At 34.4% G+C, this 24,754-nt stretch overlaps 1 protein-coding gene across 7 annotated transcripts in view; it reads left to right on the top strand.

Annotated features, from left to right (window-relative positions):
- The window catches only part of PPP2R5E (protein phosphatase 2 regulatory subunit B'epsilon), a 158,576-nt gene that overhangs the window by 78,889 nt on the left and 54,933 nt on the right, over positions 1-24,754 (top strand). For 6 of the 7 annotated variants that reach the window (XM_031952698.1, XM_031952691.1, XM_031952695.1 and 3 more), the window contains one exon: positions 14,266-14,462. In XM_031952698.1, coding sequence (XP_031808558.1) covers positions 14,266-14,462 — 197 coding nt within the window. Of the gene's footprint in view, positions 1-992; positions 999-2,908; positions 2,913-14,265; positions 14,463-24,754 lie in introns of those variants that run through there. The other variant, XM_031952692.1, reaches the window with a different exon arrangement.

Genomic DNA, 24,754 nt, shown 5'->3' with positions numbered 1-24,754 from the left:
TGGAGGACAAACAACTTCTTTGTACCCAGAGCATTTAGCTTTCTCCTTTTTGGGAAGAGCTTCCAATCTCTTTTTAAGCTCTAATTGTATAGTTGTCCTTTTCCTTCCCATCATCTTTTATGTAACTACTTTTCCATTCATCATCATAACAAATGTCAGTTTTCTCTTCTTCCCCATCAGATTCCTTTATCCACCCCTAATTAAGTATTTCTTCTGTTTACTTTAGGACATTGGTCTTTGGACTTTTAAAAATATTTTGAAAACCAGTTCCTTTATAATCCTTTTATTTCATTTATGCATTTAAAATCATTTTCTGGGAAGGGTTCACCACAGTAGGCTATGGATGGCAATTGTGGATGGATGAAGGCATGTGGATTCTCAAAAGGGGTCCACGATGGGAAAATAAGTTAGTAAGCTACTCCAGTATCACTGCCTTCTTCTCCCTTATAGCTAGCAGGTACAGGGGATAGAATGTTGGACTTGTAGTCAGTAAGTTCCAAGTTAAAATTTTGCTTCAGGCACTTAGTAGCAATTCAACCTTTCCTTGAGTGGTAAAATGTGATTATAATAGCATTCTTCCTCCCAGGATTGTTGTGAGGATCAAATGAGATATTTTTAAAGCATTGCACAGTGCTTGACACATACTTGTTCCCTTTCCTTTTGTCTTACATTTTGGGTTGTAGAAAAAGGTTCCTTAGGTCCTTTCACATTCCTTTAGAAGGGAAATCACCTTAAATTTAGGACACATATAACAGCTACTCTAATGTAGTAAGAATATAAATTTTGCTTCCCAATTTATTATTCCCAATTTATTGGGAAGCAAGCTATTGTACCATTCCCTCTATTCTCTATAATGCTTGGGATTTTCAGTCTTATTTCTTTGAACTATTTGAAGGTAATTATACCTCAGTCCTAATCATCTGGTTAAATTTTTACAGCCAGTTATCACCTCTTGATAGCTTGAGTCCTCTAGGAATTTCTTTCTTTTGCCTCTGCTGGTGGGGCACATCTATCCTCCTCTCTGCCTTTCACTCATCCTCTTTTTCTCTTTAGTTTGTCACCTATACTCATCCTATTTGATTAACTCTCTATTTGTTTCACTTTCTCCATTTTTTTTTAAACTTAGCCTTACCTTGTATTGCCAGCTACCTTAACCTTCTCCATCATAGCACATTTTCAAGTTTTACTCTATAATTCTCCTTAATTCTGTTCTTCTTTCAAACAGAAGTAGAAATTGGAACAGTATCTAGGTGTTTGTTCTTTGGATTTTCCTCCATTTCTCCAACATTATGTCCCCAAACTCTGAATTTCTCCAACCAAGCCACATAATTTCATTTTCCTTCTTATTTTATTTAAGACCTTCTTTCATCTCTCCATTCTTCCCAATAAATCTCAGAGAAAACTCCAAGAATCCATTTTATCTCTCCTTTTTGCTCACTATTATTTAATAATATCTGGTTATGACATAATCTGACTATATATATTTTACCTATTAGCAATAAAGAATATGCTAATACTCCAATAATTATTTTTTGTGATTTTTCTGGCCAAGTACAAAGAATTTTCTGTGGTCAAAATTTCACTTCCAAGAAACAGTTAAGTCTGAAAGAATGATCTAACAGCACCTTTTAGTTCCTAGTAGTGCTGGGTTGATCTGATAATATTGCATAGCTACTGATTATTGCCTGGCACATAGTAGGCATTTGATAAATGGTTTTTGATTGAATAAACTGCGGAGAGAGAAGGAAAATGAAGGGGAAGAATCTTCTATTAGTTCTTGTCTTTGAGGTCAAGTTTTGACCTTTATCAAGAGAAAAAGATGTTGTCAAGTTAATGGTTCTTCAGACAGATCTTTAATAGGATTTGGGCTGTCCAGATTATCTCTTCTGTTAATTCCGGGCTAGTTCCCTGGAGGCCTCAGGATCAGCCAGAGTCAGGATAAGTAAAAGTCCTTGGTCTTTAGGAAGAGAAGTGAAAGAAGCAGGCAAACTGCCACAGGCTCGCCAAAGATGTATCCTCAATTCTGGAGTCCAAAGTCACCAACTTCTCTCCTCCTCATCCTGTCTCTAAGTGAATCTCTGGCCTCTGTCCCTCCACCCTTTAATCCTTGCCTATGATTATCTTAACATCAAGCATTCACCCAGCTTCAACTGTGAGAAGAGCAATTTATCTAAACATAGGCTAATAGAGTCATTGTCTCATATCAAATAGGTAATTAGCCTTAAGTGCTGGGTTGTTTGATTCAAGCACACCTTTTTCAAAGTTTTAGCCCTTTTACACACTTCTCTCCCAAACCATTTAGGATTTTTAGAAGTCAAGCAAAATTATCAATAACAACTGTTTAATGTTATAAGTAGCATTCCTTTTAGGTTCAATTTCGTTATATGTTTGAGTACAACTTTGGAGTATTGTAGTATTTTAGATAATTAATAGGTATGGTGTATTTTTATAAGACCATGGGACATTCATTATTAATCAGAGAAATGCAAATTAAGACAACTCTAAGATACCACTACACACCTGTCAGATTGGCTAAGATGACAGGAAAAAATAATGATGAGTGTTGGAGGGGATGCGGGAAAACTGGGACATTGATGCATTGTTGGTGGAGTTGTGAACGAATCCTACCATTTTGGAGAGTAGTTTGGAACTATGCTCAAAAAGTTATCAAACTGTGCATACCCTTTGATCCAGCAGTGTTACTACTGGGATTATATCCCAAAGAGATTATAAAGAAGGGAAAGGGACCTGTATGTGCACGAATGTTTGTGGCAGCCCTTTTTGTAGTGGCTAAAAACTGGAAACTGAATGGATGTCCATCAGTTGGAGAATGGCTGAATAAATTGTGGTATATGAATATTATGGAATATTACTGTTCTGTAAGAAATGACCAACATGATAATTTCAGAAAGGCCTGGAGAGACTTACACGAACTGATGCTGAGTGAAATGAGCAGGACCAGGAGATCATTATATACTTCAACAACAATACTATATGATGACCAGTTCTGATGGACCAGGCCATCCTCAGCAACAAGATCAACCAAGTCATTTCTAATGGAGCAGTAATGAACTGAACCGGCTATGCCCAGAAAAAGAACTCTGGGAGATGACTAAAAATCATTACATTGAATTCCCAATCCCTATATTTATGCACACCTGCATTTTTGATTTCCTTCACAAGCTAATTGTACAATATTTCAGAGTCTGATTCTTTTTGTACAGCAAAATAACGTTTTGGTCATGTATAATTATTGTTTAATTTATATTTTAATATATTTAATATCTACTGGTCATCCTGCCATCTAGGGGAGGGGGTGGAGGGGTAAGAGGTGAAAAATCGGAACAAGAGGTTTGGCAATTGTTAATGCTGTAAAGTTACCCATGCATATATCCTGTAAATAAAAGGCTATTAAATAAAATAATAATAATAAAAAAAAAGACCATGGGACATTGAACATTTTCAAAAGGTTCAAGAGTACAGTTGTCTTATCTTTGCCTTATGCCATTTTATTTGTTCACAACTTATGATGAATTTGGAGTCCTAGAAACAAAACTTTCTGATTTTATCATTGGAAAAGCTTTACAACATGACAGGGATATGACTCTATTTTAAAATAACTGAAGCTGATGAATAAAGGAGATAGGATAGGCTTCATTTTGCGCATTTGGAAACAAACAGAATTAGACCTGAAAATGTTTTTATTGACCTATAGTATTTATACTGCCTTTAAAAGAACCAAAATCAAGGAATGATTCATTAATATGAGTTGGATTCCTATCTTTTTTCTACCTTTTCATTCTTGGTGTGTGAAGGACCCAATAAAATTATGTTTCCCAGTGTTTTTCCATTCTATGACACACAGCTAAATTTCATAGTTTGAAGATAGGATATAAAAATTTTCAAAAGGATACTAATAAGAGCATGATATAGAGGTCTTTGGGAGAAAAAAAAGAGGGTGATAGGGAAATAGAAGAGGAAAGGAAGTGATTATACAACTGTTTTAGAAAAGTGCAAATTAGCTCCTGTTAATACATTTTATATTACATTAGACTTTATAAAGTTTTTACATGTATTATTTTGTTTTATTTTTCATGACAACTTGGATAGTATATAGTATTAAATATTATCTCTAGTTTTTTAGGTAAGAAAACTGGCAGAGGAAAACTGTCAATCAAGCAGCAATATTAGGCAACTGTGTAATACAGGATAGACTGCGACATCTATATTTGAGAAGATATGAGTTCACATTGGGTCTCAGACACTTAAGAGCTGGGTAACTGTGGAATTCACTCAACCATTCCTTGCCTCAGTTAGCACAATTGCAAAAGCAGATAATAATAGCACTTACTTCAAGGGATCTGTAGATTCGGAGTAATCAGTATGAACTAGCAGTAAGGGGATGGAGGTGTAGTAGATAAAACTGGGATTTTAGTTGATCATTGGAAAAATGGCAAAGGATCCAAGCTTTGGAGGTGAAGAGGAAGAATACCTTAGGTATAAGATAGCTAGTGAAAATTTCTTGTTACTTGTTCTCAGTCTTGTTAGGTAATGAGTCCTAAGTATCCTCAACAAGCTTATTTAGATTAAACTCAAAAGTTTGCTTCTACAACCCTGTTCTGAGGTCTTCTCTCTTAGTTTGATTATTTGGAGATATGAGGGTCACTGACTTTGAAAAATAACACTTAAAGATCTTTTTAGGGAAGGAAAGTTTTTATTAGTAACTAGATGGGGCTAAAGTAGTAGATATTAGAGCAGGCCCTGGATTCAGGGAAACCTGAATTCAAATCTAGTTGTTAGCTTCTGTTTGCTTCAGTTTCTTCATCTATAATATGGGGATGATAATTGACCCCATTTGCTAGGATGATTGATAATTTTGTAAAGTGTTTTGCTTGCATACCTAAACAATTATTATTATGATAGTATATTTACTATTTTAATAGAAGTCATAATGTCCATATTTGCTTGAGTTTTATGGTGTTGATGATTTCATTTGAGAAATTAGATTAATTTATTGACACTGCATTATATCTTTGAGGGAGAAGCGTGTGTGTGTGTGTGTGTGTGTGTGTGTGTGTGTGTTTTCATTCTATGGTGCTCCTATCAAAAAAAGTTAGTTCATAATGTGGTATATGGAAAGCTGATCTTGGGGACAAGAAGTCCTGGGCTCAAGTTCATTCTCTGACACAGATTTGCCTTGTGACCTTGGGTGATGTTGAACTTCTCAGACCTTGATGTAACTCTCTTAATAAGCTTTTGTTTTTCCTTTGCAAGGCATTTGGAGTTAAGTGACTTGCCCAGGACCACATGGCTAGTTAGTGTTAATTGTCTGAGGCTAGATTTGAACTCAGGTCCTCTTGACTCCAGGGATGGTGCTCTGTTCATAGCATTGCCAAACCCACCATCTCATTTGATTTTCACAATATCCATGTGTTATAGGTGCTATCAGTACTCCATTTTACAGATAAAGCAACTTGGGTGAAGTACCCAGGATCATTCAACTAGTAAGTGTTTGAGCTGGGATTTGAACTCAGCTCTTTCTGACTCCTCATCCAGCATTCTACATTAGTAGTTCCCTATAACTAGGAAGCCACAGATCCAATCTTCATTCCCTTTTTTGCTTTTTCCCAAGTGTTACCTGGCATCGAACTATGAGGTAGAGATGTGCATGTGTAGGCTTGTTTAGTGGTATCAAGTCACAGTTGAGTCATAAAGAGCTAAAAAGTCTTCATTTGAGATTATTATAAACTTAATATTAAACATTAATTTAGTATAACTTAGTGGAAAGAAAATTGTCTCTGGAGTCAGAGAATATGGATTTCTATCTTGACGCTTTAGGTAGAGTTACTTAGCCTTTCTTGGGCCTCAATTTCCTCTAAGTAACATGAAGGCTTAGGACTTTTTCAATCTACATCTACATTTGTTTTCTAATTATTTATCTTTAAATATAGGTGAATTTCATTGTATAAAATGTTGTAACTTCATCAATTATCCTTGCTAATTTTGTTGTATGGAGTTGTATTAGTTAAGCTGTGTTCTTCCTGTTCTGCTTTTAAAAGGAAATTTTATATCATAAAATTCTTTCCTAATTTATTTACTTCACTAATCCAATTAACATAAATAATTATACATTAATGTATCACAATTTAACCATTTCCCTATTGTTTAATGTTGATGGCTTATATGTTCTCAATTACAGAAGTTGCTATAAAATTCTTTGAACAGATAAGCTTTTTAATATAAAAACTTTTCAGGGTGTTTAATAATAATGTTAAATAGTATGATTTTCAATTTTGTGTCTTTTAAGCTTTCTAAAAAGATCCTGCCAGCTAGCAGACTAGATATGACTTTTTCAAGTGTCACAGTATCACTAGCACATTTATCATGTCTCTAATAATTATATTTGTTTAATAGAAAAAGTCATCTTTCCATAACTGAGATTATCTTTTATACCTTATATCATTTTATTCTTCTTTATGATATAATTCCTTTGTATGTTTTAAGTTCATTATACAGCTAAAATTCACCGAGATGTATAATACCAGGTATGAACTTAAAATTAATTTCCACCCAATACTAACCAGTTTCCCCAATTACATTTGTTAACATTTTTTTTTTTCTGCAAGTTTCCATATTCTTCTTCTTTTTTAAACTGAGGGGGTTGGGGTTAAGTGACTTACCAAGTGTCACACAGCTAGGAAGTGTTAAGTGTATGAGACCAGATTTGAACTCAAGTCCTCCTGACTTCAGGACTGGTGCTCTCTCCACTGTTCCACCTCGCTGTTCTAGTTTCCATATTTTTTAAGTTTATTAAGGGTTTTTGTTTGTTTGTTTTGTTTTGTTTTTGTTTTTTTCTTAGTTATTTGGTTATACATCTGGCACTTCTCTTTTCTTGTCAGTTCATTTCTCAGTTTGTTTTTTTCCCCTTTTGCTTCCCCCTTACCTCCAACACCCAAATATCCATTAATTTTGAAGATAATCACACATACTGTATTTTAAAGTTTGGAAGTACTAATCAACCTTCATCAATTTCCTTCCACCCTCACCCCATCATACTATTTTTTCTTGTTTGTTTGTTTGTTTTGCTGAGATAATTGGGATTAATTGATTTGCCCAGGGTCACATAGCTAGGCAGTGTTAAGTGTCTGAGGAAAGATTTGAACTCTGCTCTTCCTGACCACATCACCTAGCTGCCCCTATTATTTGTTTTTAAGATTTTTACTTTTCATGTGTAGTTGTTTATAATCATGTCCCACTCTTTGACCTCTTTGGGGGTTTTCTTGGCAAAGATACTGCAGTGGTTTGCCATTTTTTCCTCCAACTCGTTTTATAGATGAGGAATGGACACAAATAGAGTTTAGTCATTTGCCCAGTGTCACACAGCTGTTAAGTGTCTGAGATAGAATATGAATTTGTCCTCCTGACTCCAGGCCCAACATTTCTATCCACTCAGCTTCCCTTTCCTCCTATTCCCTAATTTATTTACTTATACAATTGTTTATGTCATCCTCCTATTGCCACATCTATTCTCCTCTTCCCTGTTTTGAACAGTAAAAAGAAAAGAAAAGAAAAACTCAGTAGGGTGCATAGGGGCAAACAAGGTAAATTGTGATACTGGCCATGTTAAAAAATGTATGTCCTTATCTGTATTGTAAACTCATCCTTTCTGGCAGGAGGTAGCTGGCTTCTTTCATAGTCAGACCTTTGGACTCATGATTTATCATTGCATTGGTCATAGTTGTAAAGTTTTTCAAAGTTGTTTTTCTTTCTATGTTGTCATATAAATTTCCTCATAGTTCTGCTCTCTTTATTCTGCATTAATTTGTTCAGTTCTTCCCAGTTTTCCTCTGAAACTGTACATATCATCATATCATCACTTCTTATGATACAATAATATTGCATGATGCTCATTTCTCTAGTTTTTTTTTTTTTTTTTTTTTAAACCATGCCTAATAGGTGGATTTCCTCTTTATTTTCCAGTTTGGGGTGATTATGAAAGAGAGGCTATTGGTATTTTTATACATAACAGTTCTTTTCAAGTCAAAGTACCTACTGTGTGCCAGATATTTATCATATATAGGTATTAGCTTATTAGTGTTACTCTGGATTAAAGACAGTAACTTTTGGGGTCATAGGTCCAAATTGCTTTTCAGCTCAGTTTAGATCACTTTCACAGCTTTAGTGTTTTTTGGTTCAGTTTTCTTGGGGGTTTCTGGAGGTCTTTGGGAGCAGCCTTTGTTTCAGTTCAGTAATTACCACAAGAACAGCCAGATGTTAAATTCCAAAAGTCTTTATTGTCTCCTTGCCTGGGGCTGGGCAGCTTTCTTAGAGGCCTTCTGGAGTCTTGGTTTCAGTTGAGAAATGCAGGAGGAGAGCCTGCCACCAGGAGCCTGACTGAAGGTGGAAATGAATTTCTCTCTTCTTGGTTCTGAGAGCTTAAGCTCCTGCCTCCAGTTCTCTTGTCTAGCTCTCTGAATCTGGGAGCTTTCTGAGTCCCAGTTTATATGCTCTACAATGAGTATAAACCAATCATTATATCTTTAGGAAACCATTATTTATTTTAGGATTAAACCAATCATACTGAATTTAGACAACTATTAAAGCACCATGCTAATCTAGATAACCACTGTCTCACCAATTCCACTTAGCTAATATCTTTATAAGCATCCTTGGTTCAAGTTCAGAGTTCTGGCCCATAACATCTCCTGATCACTCTCCCTGAGTTCTCAAGGAGGTGAGAACTCCAAAAAGGAGGTGATCACACCTTCCCTGACTCCTCAAAAAAAGGTTGAAAACACCAAAAGAAGGTAAGGCCGTTCCTGATATCTCAGGAAGGGAGATGAAAACACCAAAAGGAAAATAGGAAATCAAACCAGATCAGCAGGTTTCTGAAGGGTCTTTCTTGAAACAGGTATACATAATATCAATATGGGAGGTATTACACATAATTACATAAATTATATAAGCACATAGTAACACAGACTAGTAGTGATGTGACAAATAACATGAATCAACATGAGGAATTATATATGTCCATAAGTCCTAGAAATAGTCCAAAAGGAATCTGTTGTCCATTACTTCATGTATGTAGGGAATCAAATGATTCCTACAAGATTCAAAGTTCTGCAACAGTCTTATCAACATTTTTTGTCTCAGGAAATCCAATGATTCCTGCTGGTTTTGAAGTTTTGTAACAGTCTCATTATCAGCCATACTCTTTCAGTGTCAGATGTTTCTTAGCTCTTCTCCTTTATTTCAAGGTTTTTCACTGTTTTCTGTCTCTCTCTGATGGACAAGATGCCATTGGCACCCATCCAATTCCTTCTCTATCTGTAGAGATACAAGCAAATCCTCTCCCCCAAGCAGTTAACCTATCTGGTCCTTTCCATTCATCACTTTCTAGATCTCCACATCACTTGGCGATTATTTAAAGATAGTGGAACTGCTTGCACTGGACACTGCCCTTCTGTCAGGTTAAAAAAGCCTATATTCTCTCCAGTTTTCTTTCCCCCATCTGATTGCTTCTTGGCTGATTGATCACGTAATTCATTTCTCCCATCTAATTGCTTCTCTGCTGATTGATCATATCAGAGTCTTGAACTTCTAAAGACTCTCTGGGTGTAAACTTGGCTGCCATCATGCCCCACCTGTTTTTTGTTTTATGTCTTGGAACTGAGCCCTGCCTCTTGTTTCCATGGGTTAATCTATATTCTGAAACCCAGTGGAAACCTTGGTTGCATTTTGGACATAGGGTTTTGGTCTTATTCTCTCACCCTTTCTCTCTCTCACTCTTTCTCTTTGTCTACATTGCTTTCAGATGCCCTATTTTTCCACAATGAAAGCATTGACAAGTTTTTCTGGAAGGCCCTTGCCAAGAGGGACCTTGTCTTCCCATGTTCTGCATCATAACCTGAGTATAAAAGGCATTTGTGCCCACTGTGGCACAGCGTTTTATGATCTCCTCTAAAGGAGCATCCTTGTGTAGTCCCCATATAATTCTTCTACAAACCTCATTAACATTTTCCTTAGCCAGTTGTCTTATAATTCTTGTAGCTGCATTTTCTCCAATGGTTCTTGTGACAGCTGTTTGCAAACATTCCACAAAATCCACAAAGGGTTCATTGGGACCTTGCTCTATTTTTGTGAAGGTTTCCCCTTCTTTCCCAGAGAGGGTGCCCCAAGCTTTTATAGCAGCAGCAGCAATTTGCTCATATGCTGCTATGGGGTAATTAATCTGTGCTAAAGCATTTGCATACTGACTTTTACTTGGTAGTTGGTCAAAGGTGAATTGTATATTAATTCCAGTTTGTTTATTTTGTTGGGCTTGTATCATGCATAGTTTATTATACTTGGAAAGCCACAACAAGTTTTGTCCAGGATCTAAACATGTCCTTGCTATAGATTTCCATTCACTAGGGGTTAAGATTTCATAAGCCAAAGTCTCTAGTAACATCTTAACATAAGATGATGTAGCCCCATAAAGAGTGCAACCTTTTTTCAAATCCTTAATTTTTTCCAGATCAAAAGGAGTGTATCTTCTCCTTTGTTGACCTGAAGAGTCAAATTCTTCAATCACAGGGTATGCATTTATTAAATTGGATATATCCTGTCCTTTTTTTGCTTAATGCCTTTTGTAATCTTGTCATAGGCTACTTTATAGGTGATGCTGATTATGTCACTGCCCTCCCCCAACTCCTTCTCCCTCCACCCATGAAGGGTCAATTGAGGGGGGGTAGGTCAGGGGTTGGGGAATGACCTAATTTCTCTTGCTGTGAAGCACCACATTCCTTAATTTCATCAGAATTGTACTTAAATCCATTCTTGTCTAATTCTTCAGCCTTTTCACCTAGTTTGTCTGGATCCTCCCCTTCCTGCTCTTTCTTCTTTTTTTCTTATTCTAATATTTATATAATTTCTTAAAGCCAGTTGTATTAAGCTATATGTATAAAGTGTTTTTTGAGAAATTGAGTCAGATCCATTATCACTGTAGTATTCACATAGTTGCTCTCCCACTAATTTCCACTCCTCTGGATCTAATTCTTTTTCCTTTGACAACCAAGGAGATATGTATTGCAATGTTTCTAAAAATTCAATGATCTGCTCCCAAGTTACAATCAAACCTTGTTTTTTTATAAGTTTAACCAAGCTTTCGACACATTTTCCTTGAATTGGAAAAGAAGGCTCCTTTCTAAACATCACTCCTATTTTAGCTGAAGCACTAGTTTAGCCCTTTACAAAGTTTCCTTCTTGTATTCACCCTAATTTCATGGAGACTTTTTCACTGAAATCAGGATCGGAGACTTTCCCCACTGAACTCAGGATCATGTCAGCCCCACATTTGGATGCCAAAATGTAGTGTTCTTTGGTTCAGTTTTCTTGGGGGTCTCTGGGAGTCTTTGGGAGCATCCTTTGTTTCAGTTCAGTAATCACCACAAGAACAGCCAGGTGCTAAATTCCAAAAGTCTTTATTGTCTGCTTGCCTGGGATTGGGCAGCTTTCTTAGAACCCTTCTGGTCTTGGTTTCAGTGGAGAAATGTAGGAGCCTGCCACCAGGAGCCTGACTGAAGGTGGAAATGAATTTCTCTCTCCTTGGTTCTGAGAGCTTAAGCTCCTGCCTCCAGTTTTCTTGTCTTCTCTGCCTCTGTGTGAATCTAGTTCTCTGAATCTAAGGGCTTTCTGAGTCCCAGCTTATATGCTCTACACTGAGTATAAACCAATCATTATATCTCTAGAAACCATTATTTGTTTTAAGATTGAATCAATCATACTGAACTTAGAGAACTATTAAACACCATGCTAATCTAGATAACCATTCTCTTATCAATTCCACTTAGTATCATGTAAACATCCTTGTTTCAAGTTCAGAGTTCTGGCCCATAACACACAACTCCATCAAAAGTGTAGAAAGATGTCTATTTTCCAGCAGTTCCTTCATCTTTGTCATGCTCATGAGTGTGGGGTGGGACCGCTCAGTTGCTTTATTTTGTTCTCTATTTAGTGATTTGTAATTTTTTTTATGTGGTTGCTGTTAGTTTGGATTTCTTCCTTTGAAAAATGCTTTTTTCTATCCTTTGACCACTTATCTAATGGGGGATGGATGACTCTTTAATGAACTTTAATTGATTCCTCATATATGTTGGATATGAGATTTTTATCAGAGAAATTTAGTGCAAAATCTTTTAATTAAATTATATGTAATCAATATTTCCACTTAATTTCTATGATCCTTTCTTTCTATTGCTTGTTTAGTCATTACTTCTTTCCCTGTTCCAACTATTTACTTATGTTACCTTATACATATAAGTCATTTATCCACTTATCATTAATCTTGGCACGTAGTATAAGATGTTGACCTATGCCTAATTTCTGTCGAACTGATTTCTAGTTTTCCCTGCAGTTTTTGTCAAACAGTGAGTTTTTACTTTAATACCTGGAATTTTGGGGTTTATCAAACACCATCTTATTCTGTTGACTTGCTTCTATATGGTTTTAACCTAAATTTTGATTCCACTGATTAACCTTTCTATTTCTCTAACCACTACCAAATCTTTTGATGATTATTGTTTTGTAATTTAGTTTAACACCTGTTAATACTATGTCTTCTTCCTTTCCATTTTTATTATTACTCTTCATGACCTTTTATCCTCTATATTAATTTTATTATAATTTTTTCAGCTCCATAAAGAAAACTTTTGTTTTGTTTTCAAATTGTTGTTTGATTGACATGTTAGTGAATAATTAATTGAGGGAGTATCATCATTTTTATTACACTGGCTTCACCAATCCTTGAACAATCAATATTTCCTTGCTTAGATCTGTCTGTATTTCTGCAAAGAGTGTCTTATGCACAGATTCATTGGTTTCTTAGATGAGTCTTAATATATTCCTAAATATTTTATACCTTCTCTAGTTATTTTGAATTTAATTCCCTACTCTATTTTTTAATATACATTTTATTATAATTTTATCCTATTCTGTAATGAAACTCCTTGTTGTTTTGATTGGTATTTCATTAAATATTTTAGGTTATTTAGGATATATTATAAGTTTTACTGTGTTCATGTGATGCATCTATGCACACTGAATGTCCCTGTAGCATTATTTAGGACTTCCTTGATTTCAATAATGATAGCTTTTATAGTTATCCCCTTATTGGTCATGTGTATTTCTAGGTAGATTTTTCAAAAATATTTGTTCTTACAAATGAATTCTTTTTATAAATTTTTTTCTTGATATTTATTGCATTGCCTTTGCTTGTTTACATGATGATATTGGTGGTAGCAAACAGAAGTAGTCTATTAATGTATTCCTCTTACTATTGATGAATAGATGGCCTCATTCTGTGTAATTGCTATAAAAGGGGTATGACTCAGGACTGAGAGGATTAAAAGTGACTGAATATAAAGTATTAGAATCCTCATGTTAATATGAAGAGAATATGGTCAAGTGGGATTAGGAAGATCTGGTTCATTGTGTGATCTTAATGACACTTTAATTTTCCACTTGTAAAGGGTAAAATAATAATAATGATAATGACATCTGTATATTTTTTGAGGAATGATTTGAGGATTAATGACTTAAATTCTTTGGATGACAGCAGCAATTCTGTCAGCCTTTTTTTGGGAAGCCAATTTGTTTTCCTTAGCACCAAATTCCTTTTTTGTTTGTAGAATTTGATAAACCTGAAATTTCTGTGTAATGTTTTGAATCTGTCAAATACATATGCTTTCCATACCTGACTTTTTTTCCTTTTGGATTATCATACTGTCTTACCCTGTCGGCTTTTTGAAATCTTACTTTCATAGTCTGTAAGTAAAAACAAACAAACAAAAAAACAATTGATTTAAAGAAGGATTAAAATGAATGTACCAACAATAGTGAAACTTTTTTGCCCAGTGTATATTAGGAAAGTTGAGTGCTCAATACATAAATCCAAATTAGATTTTGGGCATTGGGGATGAAGATTATATATTTGTTTGAGATTTATTAAGACTTTCTAATTGCTCTTGGGAATTTGTTAAATCTTTTACTTTTCAATAGCAAATGATATTAATTTGTTATTGGTACAATATTGTTGCTGAAGTTATAAATCATCTTAGTAGATAAAGATGTCCCATAAATGTCTAATTGGTTTTTAAACACTACAGAATCACTGTTTCATGTGAACTCTATTTTGAGCTTTCTTTTGAAATAACTAATTTTAACAGAGAATTCCTGTTACCTAGAAATTGATGACAGACTTACATTTCCTTTTTTGTTCCTTAGACGTTCCATCCTCAGAGCAGCCTGAACTGTTCCTAAAGAAACTTCAGCAGTGCTGTGTCATTTTTGACTTCATGGACACGCTATCAGATCTTAAAATGAAAGAATACAAGCGCTCCACTCTTAATGAACTGGTGGACTACATTACAATAAGCAGAGGCTGTTTGACAGAGCAGACTTACCCTGAAGTAGTTAGAATGGTGAGTTTTTTTTTTTTTTTCCCCCACATCGCGCATACTTTTCATTCAGCTCCTTCCATAGTTACTCACAGGTGTTTATGGTCTAAGCAAAGAAGGTTGTTTCCACAAATTAGATACAATCTTCTCTGTAACTAAGCAAAACCTAATCACTGTGATATATGATGTGCATTGTATGAGGACGAAATCCACAGCTCTTATATCATAAATCTAATGAAAGATTGATAACTTTATATTTGAAACCAAGACTTTTCAGTACCATGCTTGGGTGTGTTTGTGTATTTATATGTATGCCTGTGTCTGTGCATGAATATGTGTTTTTAAAGAAAAGGGTAGGAGGAAGACCATTGAAAGTTTCAAGTCTTTATTTGATCAGTATTCTAAGTTTTGTATATCTTAATTTTTTTCTCTTCATTATGGAGAAAGCATCTTTTAAGCTTTTAACAAAATTCTGATTTAGAGAATCCTTGCTTTGTCATCAGTTTTATAGTTCCTGAACTGAGAAATAGTTATGATTTTCTTTTAAAAAGTTTTATTTAATCTTTCTTTCCAGTTGTCATAGTAACTTCTCACTGACCTCTTCAGGCCCTTTAACAAAGAAGTAAAGTGAAGCAAAAGTAATCAGCACATCAGCCACTTTATGACATAAACAATCATTGTCAATGCTTATTTCTTTCATAGTTTTCTGTGGAGTTAGTGCTTTCCTTGGTATCTAAGAAGACACTGTAATATTACACTCATGTTATTCTCATTTTACTAATGAGTAATGCAGTGGTTTAAGGAATTTAATACACTTTTTATAAAAAGTACTTTATTTATACATCATTAGGAATTTCTGACCCATTGTTGCATAGTTATTCTTAACCAGAGATTTACTTCTGACTGTATATTTGGCTTTTACAAATATATAGGTTTATAAATTATATTAAAAGAATGCAGGAAGAGAAGAAGTTTGAAAGTATGATTTTAAAAGTGTTTTTAATTTGAGATGATTCTGTCACTTAACAGTTGAAGAAGTGGTGGGTAATTTATGAAGGTTATCTCAGGTGAATGCCAATAAAATTTAAGTTCCATCCTAGCATATCTTATTTTTGTCGCTAGTCTAAAGAAAAGTTATTTAAAAATGTAACTGTGGGGTGAGTGATTTAAATTTCTTTTCACTATAACCCTAAGAATTTTAACTATTTGAATATACTTCTTAATCTGGCATTCAAGGACCTCTTCAATCAACATCCAACCTAATTTTCCAACTTTATCTATCTTAAACAAAATTTCTGTGCTTCGACTAAGTGAATTCATTGACTCTGAATAGCCCTTGCTCAATTGCTATCTTTATGGCTGCTCATATTATATTGCCGTTTTCTGAAATACCCTCCTGCTTCTTTCCTGTCTAAATCTTGCTTGTCCTTCAAGGCCTAACTCAAATACAACCTTCTCCAAGTACTTTAGCCTAAGGTAATTTCTTCCTCTTCTGAACTGTAGCATTTTGTGTTTGTACTACTTACTTAAACTTATTCATCTACTACTTTTTAATTCTTGTAACTTTTTGTTAAAGAATTAAAAAAAAAAAAAAAAACTCCTTTCAGATCATTAGTTCCTATGGTACAAGTACTGTAGTACCATATCTTTACTCCTTTATTACCATGTTTTCTAGCATAATGATAAGTATATAGCAGTTGATAAATATTTATTGAATTGAATGGGGAGAATTCCCTCTTTAGTTATTGACATATGTATCTTTTGCCCCATTCATCTCCTAAGTTATCCATTTATCAAGATTTATAAAACAACTACTATATACGAGGTACTAGGAGAACATAGGCAAAATGAGGGGATAGAGCATTTAAACTGGTAAGTATTTGGTGATCAATACAAGAGAAATAAGAGAACACTAACAATTAAGGAGTTTATAAAAAGCTTCCTGCTGTAGAAGATGATTTATTGTTGTTGCTGAGTCATTTCAGTTGTACCCAACTCTCTGTCGTCCCATTTTGTGCTTTCTTGATTAAGATATTGGAGTGGTTTGCCATTTCCTTCTCTAGTTTATTTTATGGATGAAAACTGAAGCAAACAGAGTTAAATGACTTGCCCAGGGTCACAGAGCTAGTAAGTGTCTAAGGCTGGATTTGAACTCAGATCCTCTTGATCCAGGGTCAGTGCTTTATCAACTACACCACAAGAAATGATACATAAGCCTTGAAGGAAGTTAGAAATTATAAGAGGTAGAGAAAGGAAAAGAGGGAAAAGGTGTATCTTGGACATGAAGGATATAATACAAAATCATGGAGGCAGGAGATAGAATGCCAGATTTTGATTACAGCAAGAAATTGATTATTAAATTTGGGGAACAGAAAATGAATAGGTAGTGTCTGGAAAACTAGAGTGTATTTAAATTGAAAAAGATTTTGAGTCCCAAGTTAAGGAGTTTATATTTTATTCTAGAATCAGTAGAAACATTGTAGATTCTTGAGAAGGTAAGAAACATGACAAAAGCATGTGATTGAAGGAAAAAACGTAGAAACTCCAGGCAGAGAGGAGTTATCATCCAAGTGTAAAAATTTATGAAATGTGGGAATAGAATGAGGCTGGAATTGTTTGTTAGATCTTCAGTTACAGGAAGTAATTACTTGAAGGTTGAAAGAATTCATTTAGTATGTGAAAGGAAGTGTAGTTTGGTTGGAAAGGTTCTGGACTCAAAAGAACTGGATTCACATTCTAATTTTTCTATTCTAATTTCTTTTTCTCTCTGACTTTCAATTCATCTGTAAAAATGGAAAAATATTATCTTAAAGAGTCTTCAGGTTCAAAGTATATGTTGAAACTTTTGATTGTATCCAAATATTAGAACTACTGTTTATCATTTTAGCACCACCAAAAAAGGATTATTCTTTTGCCTTTGGCATAAAAAGAACTCCTGTGAAAAAGAGAACAATGTCTTTTTAGATAAAGAAAAAATAAGTTTTGACTAGTGGCATGTGTTGTATAAACAGGTTTGTTTTTTTTTTTTTTTATAACTCATATTTGTGGAGTACTGTAATGTTTCTCTCACTGTTCAGATGAATTGAGAGAAGTTACTGAGTTTTCCTGAGGTCACTAAATATCAAACATGGGATTTAAATCCAGCTTCCCATTCTAGTGCTCTGTAAATTGTACCATGTTGCTTCCCTTTTTAATATAATTGTTTTTCCCAGGAAGTATCTGATGCTACTACTGGGAAGTATATCATTCATTTATTAACTTAATTTTAGTGGTCTCAAATGTATAATATCCTTTTTTTATTAGATAAGTCTGAAGAGCTGCTTGGTGTCATAGAACACTAGTCTTGGAGTCACAAGACCTGGGTTCCACTTTTGGTCTTGTCATTTGTAAGCTATCTATTATCTATACCTGGACAGGCAAGTCACTTAACTCTTCAGGACAGCAGTCCTCTGTAGAACTGAGATATTAGGTTTGCTCTATCCTCTTAAGAGGAACATTGTTTAAGGTTTATCACTTTTTTTTTTTTTTTATAAATGTGAATTCCATCATTTTTATTGAGTACCTAAGCTAAGACACTTGGAAAGAGGGAAAAAGTCCTGCCATTTAATTTTTAAACAGTTTTCTAAAATGGGAAGGATGAAACTGGCCAGAATCTAAACACTTCTTGTGCTCTATTCTTTTATTTTCTGACTTTTTAAAGATAGTAAGCACTTTCTGTTTAGAATAGCCTCTTTGCCCCCTATTTCTCTATCAGCCTCCCTTCTATTCTCCACCCTGCAGTTTGGGAAAATGGAGCCGAGTACTGGCTTGAAGATTTATCTCCCAAGACAGCAAAATAATTTATGTAGTGTTGTTTTAGTATTGACATATTTCTATGAAGAAGGTGTCACTGTTTCATTGTTAGAAAAATTGAGGCACATTGTTAGAAAGGAAAATTGTTTGTATGTTGTATCGTAATTATTGGCAAAGCCTAGAACTCGTTTGTTCTGTAATTATCAGCTAGGTTCTTATCATTTCTCATGATCAGCAACATGCCAGCATTAATGGATAAAATGGTGCAGACATATAATCAACATAAGTACTAAAGGAGGCAGCTTGTGAATCATCCTTTGAGAATAATCACAATCAATCATAGGATCTTTTCTGTCTAACAATAATAATAAACATTTTACATATTGCTTTAGCATTTGCAGAATCCTTTTTCATACAAATTAATTGTTGTCCAACTTCAAATGGGCCCTCATTGCATCATTGCTATCCTTTTTATTCTTCTCTGATTCTCTGCTTCATTCCCTCAGAAGCTGAATATCCCAAGTCTTTTCTCTTCTGCCTGATACTTTTCCTTGTACTTTTTCTGCTTAGGATCTGCTGCTAAGTTTTCTGAGAAAATTGAGAACATTCGTATTGATGTGCTTTTCTTTCCTTTTCTCTTACTCACAAAACCTCCCAATGTGTCTCTCCTCCTTTTAAGTCTTTGATAAACAGGTGTCTCTTTTCCTTGCCAATGAAAACTCCTCTATATATATCCTTCAACCCATTCTTCCTACCTTTCCAACAGATTTTTCCCTTGATTTTCCCCAGCTCATAATATCCAAGATCACCCAATTTACTTCTTCCTTTGCTACTTTCTTTGAACTTGTCCAAGCCTCCCCATTCTGAGAAAAACCCTAGACCCTAGCTGTTGTCATGCAGGCTTCCACTTATACAGTCAAATTCCTTAAAAAAGGCATTTATACTTGGCGTCTGTGTTTCTCATTCAGCCTTTAACCCCTTCGCAATCTAGTGTCCAAAACCAGATTATTTTCAATGGAAATAATTTTCTGTAAAACCATCTGATCTCTTCTCAGGTTTTTGTAGAATCTGATGTTGTGGTTGATTGGTTGGTTTTGTACTTCTGATCCTACTTGACTTACATCTGGTACTATTGGTACTATTGACCAGTTTAATGCGTACTCTCTTCTCTCCAGGTTTTTGTGGTACTGCTCCTTCATGGTTTTCTTTCTTCCTTTCCAGTTTCATCAATTAATCATGCCCCCTAATTATGGGTATTTTCTGTACTTAGTCTCTTTGGAACTTCACTAGCTACTCTTAGTTTTTTTACTCTGTCTTCATATAATGGCCCACATCTCTTCACTGCAGAAAGCAATCCTTTAATCCTCCTCTTATTCTGTATTTTATCCCTTCCCTCTGTCCCCCAGGAATCCTAAATCTTATCTTCTTTTCTGACTACCTTCTTTCTCTGGATAGAAATAATGAGGATGTTATCAGCTGGGGAAACACTTTTTTTTGGAGGGGGGGAGTAATTAATTAGGTGGTGATTGGATCACAATCAGGGTTTGGGACCTTTGTCTCACCTAAGTAGTAGTTTTTCCTGATGCCTTGAAAGAATTGTGATAATGACACAAGTTAGGAAGAAAAAAAATTTATTAAAATATGTTTGGCTACTTGTGCCTTGAGGGGAAGAGGCTTTGAGGGATCTAAGAGGGATCAAATGGTCCTAGAACCATGATTCTCCAAGATTACGATTGGTGTTCTGCATTTATGAAGCAAAATGCTTTTTTAAATTACCTTTAATTGTGTAAATATATTTCATAACATTGTCAAAATTTTCTTGTTCAGAATTCCTATAAATGCTACTTCAGAAATGTTTTGTGTTGGAGAGTTGTCCAAGGACATGAGGAAAATCTTCCAATTTGTATGTTTCTTTATCAGATAGAATCTTGGATTTAGAATTGATCTAAGTTAATTAAAAATAATATTTCTGGCAGATGTGACTACAATGCAAAGTACTGCCTATTAATTTTTTTTTCATACAAGTTACAGAAGAATGTATTTTTAAACCATTAGTCTTATTACATGTAGATTTTTTTCTCCTTTTTCAGTACATATTACATTTAACATAGTATCATTAGTTTAAATGTAACATGTAACGCTGATCTGATTTTGTTTGTCACCTTTTAAACTTGGTTCTTTGTATTCTTAAAAGTTTCATTGATAATCTTTTCTGGTCTTTTCCCCTCATTTTTTATTTCTTCTCCCTTCACTACTCACTCTGTAAACATTCTCTACTTTTTTTTATACCTAATCCCCTTCAAATAAAACCTCTACCTTGTAGTAAAACCTCTACCTTTTAACAGTTAAATACAGGCAAGCAAAATAAATTCACAGTTATTAATTATGAAAAGTGATGTCAGATTTTGTATCATCTCTCTACCAAGAGTTGATATATATATATATATATATATATATATATCATGTATATATCACCATTAGTCTTTTAGAGCCATTTATTAAGCACCTGTTACCTGCCAGACACTTTGCTAAGGACTAGGGGTACACAGAAAGGCAAAACAGTCCCTGCCCACAAGGATTTTCCCATTCTAATAGAGAGAGAGATACCATGAAAATAACTAGATACATTCACTGGATGGATATGGATCAAATTGGTGGCAGTCTCTAGGAGGGAAGGCACTAAGGAGAACTAGGAAATACTTCTTGCAGAAGTGAAATTTTAGTTCCCAAATGAAGGATGCTAGAAAAGCCAGGAAGTAGAGATGAGAAAGGAGAGCTTTCAAAGGGGGAGGGAAGGAAGGAAGGGCACCCAGAGTGAAGAAAGGAAGTCCTGTGCAAGTAACATCAGAGAAGCTAGGCTTACCAGATCTGAGCACATGAAGAGTAAAGGTGGATTGGAAGCATAGAAGGGTAACCAGGTTATAGTTTCATAATGTTGAATTTTGATTAGGAAATGTGATAGTTTATTTGCTCATAGCATATTTTAAAAAATTTTTAATAGTATTTTATTTTTTTCAAATATATGCAAAGATAGTTTTGAACATTCACTTCACCTTTGCAAAACCTTGTGTTCTAAATTTTCCTCCCATTCTTTGCCCATCCCCAAGGTAGTAAGCAGTCCAATATAGGTTAAACATGCTCAATTTTTTTAAACATATTTCCATATTCATCATACTGCACAAGAAAAATCAGGTCAAAAGGGGTAAATGAGGGGAAAAAAAAGCAAACAAACAATAGCAACAAAAAGTGAAGGTACTATGCTTTGATCCATATTTGGTTTTCATTGTTCTTTCTCTGGATGTGGATGGCACTTTCCATTCCAAGTCTATTAGAATTATGGCATATGTTTTTAAAGGTTCTTTTGGATCAATAATAGGATATAAAAGTAGGCCATTAACTCGAAGATACCACACTTTAAACTCTTAATTTTTTCCTTTTGAATATTTTTTTCTGTGTAAAATAGCTATTTATATATTCCCTCAATTTGCTGTTTTCCTAAGAAGTTTTCTCTATCTGTTTCTCATATCTAGTCCAATCTAGAGGTTTTGTTTCATTTGTGATTTTAAGAAGTTATATATAAGGTATTTATTCAGGGAACAATTGAACTGTAATGTCATTTATTTCATTTGCAAAACTAGGTTTGCAGCTTTACTAATGGAAAAGTTAGTGTTTTTCCATATACTTAAAAATGTTGACAGCTGTGACCTCTCTGAGTATGATATACAACTCCAATAGTACCTTTCATCTCACTATAAGGTGAACACTTTTTTCTACTAGCTGGCAATAGAATTTTAATAAGATCTGTTACAGTATTAGAGTATGTCTCTCTCTTTGAAAGTGTCGTTTAGTGATATTTGGAGGACTTGGAGTGCAATAGAATGCTTCTAGAGCAAAACATTTTTTAAGTAATTGAGAAAAAATTGACATGCAGAATTATGGGGAATGTTTGCAGAATGTGAAACTCCTTTTGTTAACCCTTTAATCTACATTTCAGTCCAAATCATCCATTAGTCAGCTAGCATTTATTAAGTGCCTACCAATTGCCAGGCAGTGTGTTAAATACTGGTTTGTACGTGACTGTCAGATGATTGTTAAGTCAAACATAAGAATGTTGCCTGATGAATTTAGTCTCTAGAAGAAACTATGATATAGGAAGATGTTGGCTAAATAAAGCTGGAAGAATGATAATGTTTGAATATGTTGTTCATGAAAACATTGATAATTAAATTGGGAAGTTGGAAGAGGAAAAAGGAGAGCAGGTAACCTTTAGTAGGCATGCAAATGGCAATCAGATTTACTTACACACACACACACACACACACACACACACACACACAAACACACCTTAAGAGTTACTTATGTGATGGGAGGGAGTGAAGAAAAAGCATTGTTTTTTGAGTTGATCAAAGAAAATATTAGGTCAGTCAGTGAAAATGAGAAACTAGAAGGCAAAGAACAGGATGAAGGCCCTGGAATCCATTGAAGAAGTGAAACTGAAGAGTAGGGAATGGCAAGAGAGTTTTTGTTTTGGAGAGGGGAGAGAGCAAAAAAAGATTAGATAGAATTTACAGAATAAGTTGAATTTGGAACAATGTGACCCAGAAGAAAAAGAGATGTGAGGCAGATTTCCAGTGATATGTTCGCTTCCTAAAATGCTGCATCTTGTGGAATTTTTCCTTTGTAAAATCTGTTTTTTCAGATGTGACAAAATTAAAATCACTTTAGATGAAGTAAAAATGAAATCAATTTAAGATTAGTCTTTAATGCCAAAATGGATGAACTATTTTATTTTTAGAGGACTAATTGTTTAGGTTAATTTGAAGGAAAAATTGGATCAAATGTTATATTGAAATTGTTGAGATGTTTAAAGACTTAGCTTTCCTTTAAAAAAAATAAATTATTGGGTTTGAGGGTCATCTTCTTGATCAGAGTTGCCCACATTCTGTCTACCTTTCTTCAGATCTATGATAATAACACCAACTTAAAAACAGAACATTAAAACATATACATTTTAGGCTCATTATGATTTGATACACTAGAAAGCCATCCCTGTCTGGCTTGTTACCAGATACTCTATCCTGAACAGTTATCCAGCTTATTATGAAACACTCTGATCAGGGGCAAAGAATGATAACCACATACAGATGGTGGACACCCTCATAGGATCATAGAACACACGTGGATAAAGTAAGTTTTATTTTTAGTTACTTGTCATGCAACCTGGGGATTTGTTATACTAATGAGGGGTCACTGTGAATAGAATAGTTTAAAAAAAAGAATAGCAGCAAAAAAGAAAATCACTTTTATTGTTACTTCTGATTCATTTTTGGTTATATTCTGAATCTTCAATAAAGTTTTTACATTTAATCAATATATTATGATAGTTGTTACTTTTTAAATTAAAAAAATTAGATATGTATACTTTTAAAAAGTATCTTTTGCATTAATCAACATCTGTATGCAAATTTTTTAAGATTTTATTTTATAATTTGTCAAAATGAAATCATATTAACTGATGGGCTAAAAACCTGTTCAGAGAGCAGATATTAAAATTGGCTTTTCACAAAGGCAATTGATTTAATTATTTTCAAAATATCTTAATTGTAGTAGTAATTTTATTTAAAACTTAAATTTCTGTGAGGAAAGAAATATTTGGATAGTATTTGTAATATTTAATTCTTACATGAATTTGTATAAACCAGTGATTCACATTATATCACCCATCAAGAGAAGACTGAATTGAATTAAAATACACATAGTAAAAATCCTGACAGTGCATGGTTACTGTAAAATTAAGGTATGATCATTTTCCCCAAAAGCTACCCTGAAGGAGCCCCATAGTATCAGGATGTATTAGTAGTACCATGACTATTGCAGAGTTGACACATCTATTTTTAGAGTCTAGGATTTAATATCTGCAAACATCAGTGCTGGATTCATTGCTCTATTTCCAGTTTTGGATGCAGTTGCTTTAAGATTGTGTATATGAAATAATATTTCTCTGATAGTTTTGAACTGAGAAAACAGACTACAAAGAGAAATTATTTTTAAACTATCAGCTGTCACCTTTTCAACAGGTAGAAATTTCCTGAAATTCTGTTTGGGGTGTGTGTGTGTGTGTGTGAATGAAATTCCTTTTCTTGAAATGGAAACCTGTAATATAACCCTGACTTGAATAGAGTTGTGATGTGGTAGGGATAATGCTGTGAGTTCAGATTGTGGAGTTAAACTTTTGTTAAAATGCCTGTAGACACTTGAAAGTTTTTGAGCATAATTAATAATTATGTGCAGTTAATCTGACAAGCAGCCATAATTGGGGTAGGTTTTTGGTACGAAGTCAAGAGACTTTTGAATTAATAGCTAGCTGCTATAAAAACTAAGAGCTTACTACCCATACGGGAAAATGTAGAAGAATGAATGAAAAAACATTTTGAAGAAAATGGGAGAGAGGGGCAAAGAGAGACAGAGACAGAGACAGACAGAGAGGAAGGGAGAGAGGAGGGGAGAAGGGTAGAGAGAATGAG

Source organism: Sarcophilus harrisii, chromosome 2 (genome assembly GCF_902635505.1).
Source record: "Sarcophilus harrisii chromosome 2, mSarHar1.11, whole genome shotgun sequence".
In the NCBI taxonomy this organism is placed as follows: domain Eukaryota; kingdom Metazoa; phylum Chordata; class Mammalia; order Dasyuromorphia; family Dasyuridae; genus Sarcophilus; species Sarcophilus harrisii.
This window is presented reverse-complemented; position numbering and strand designations above follow the sequence as displayed.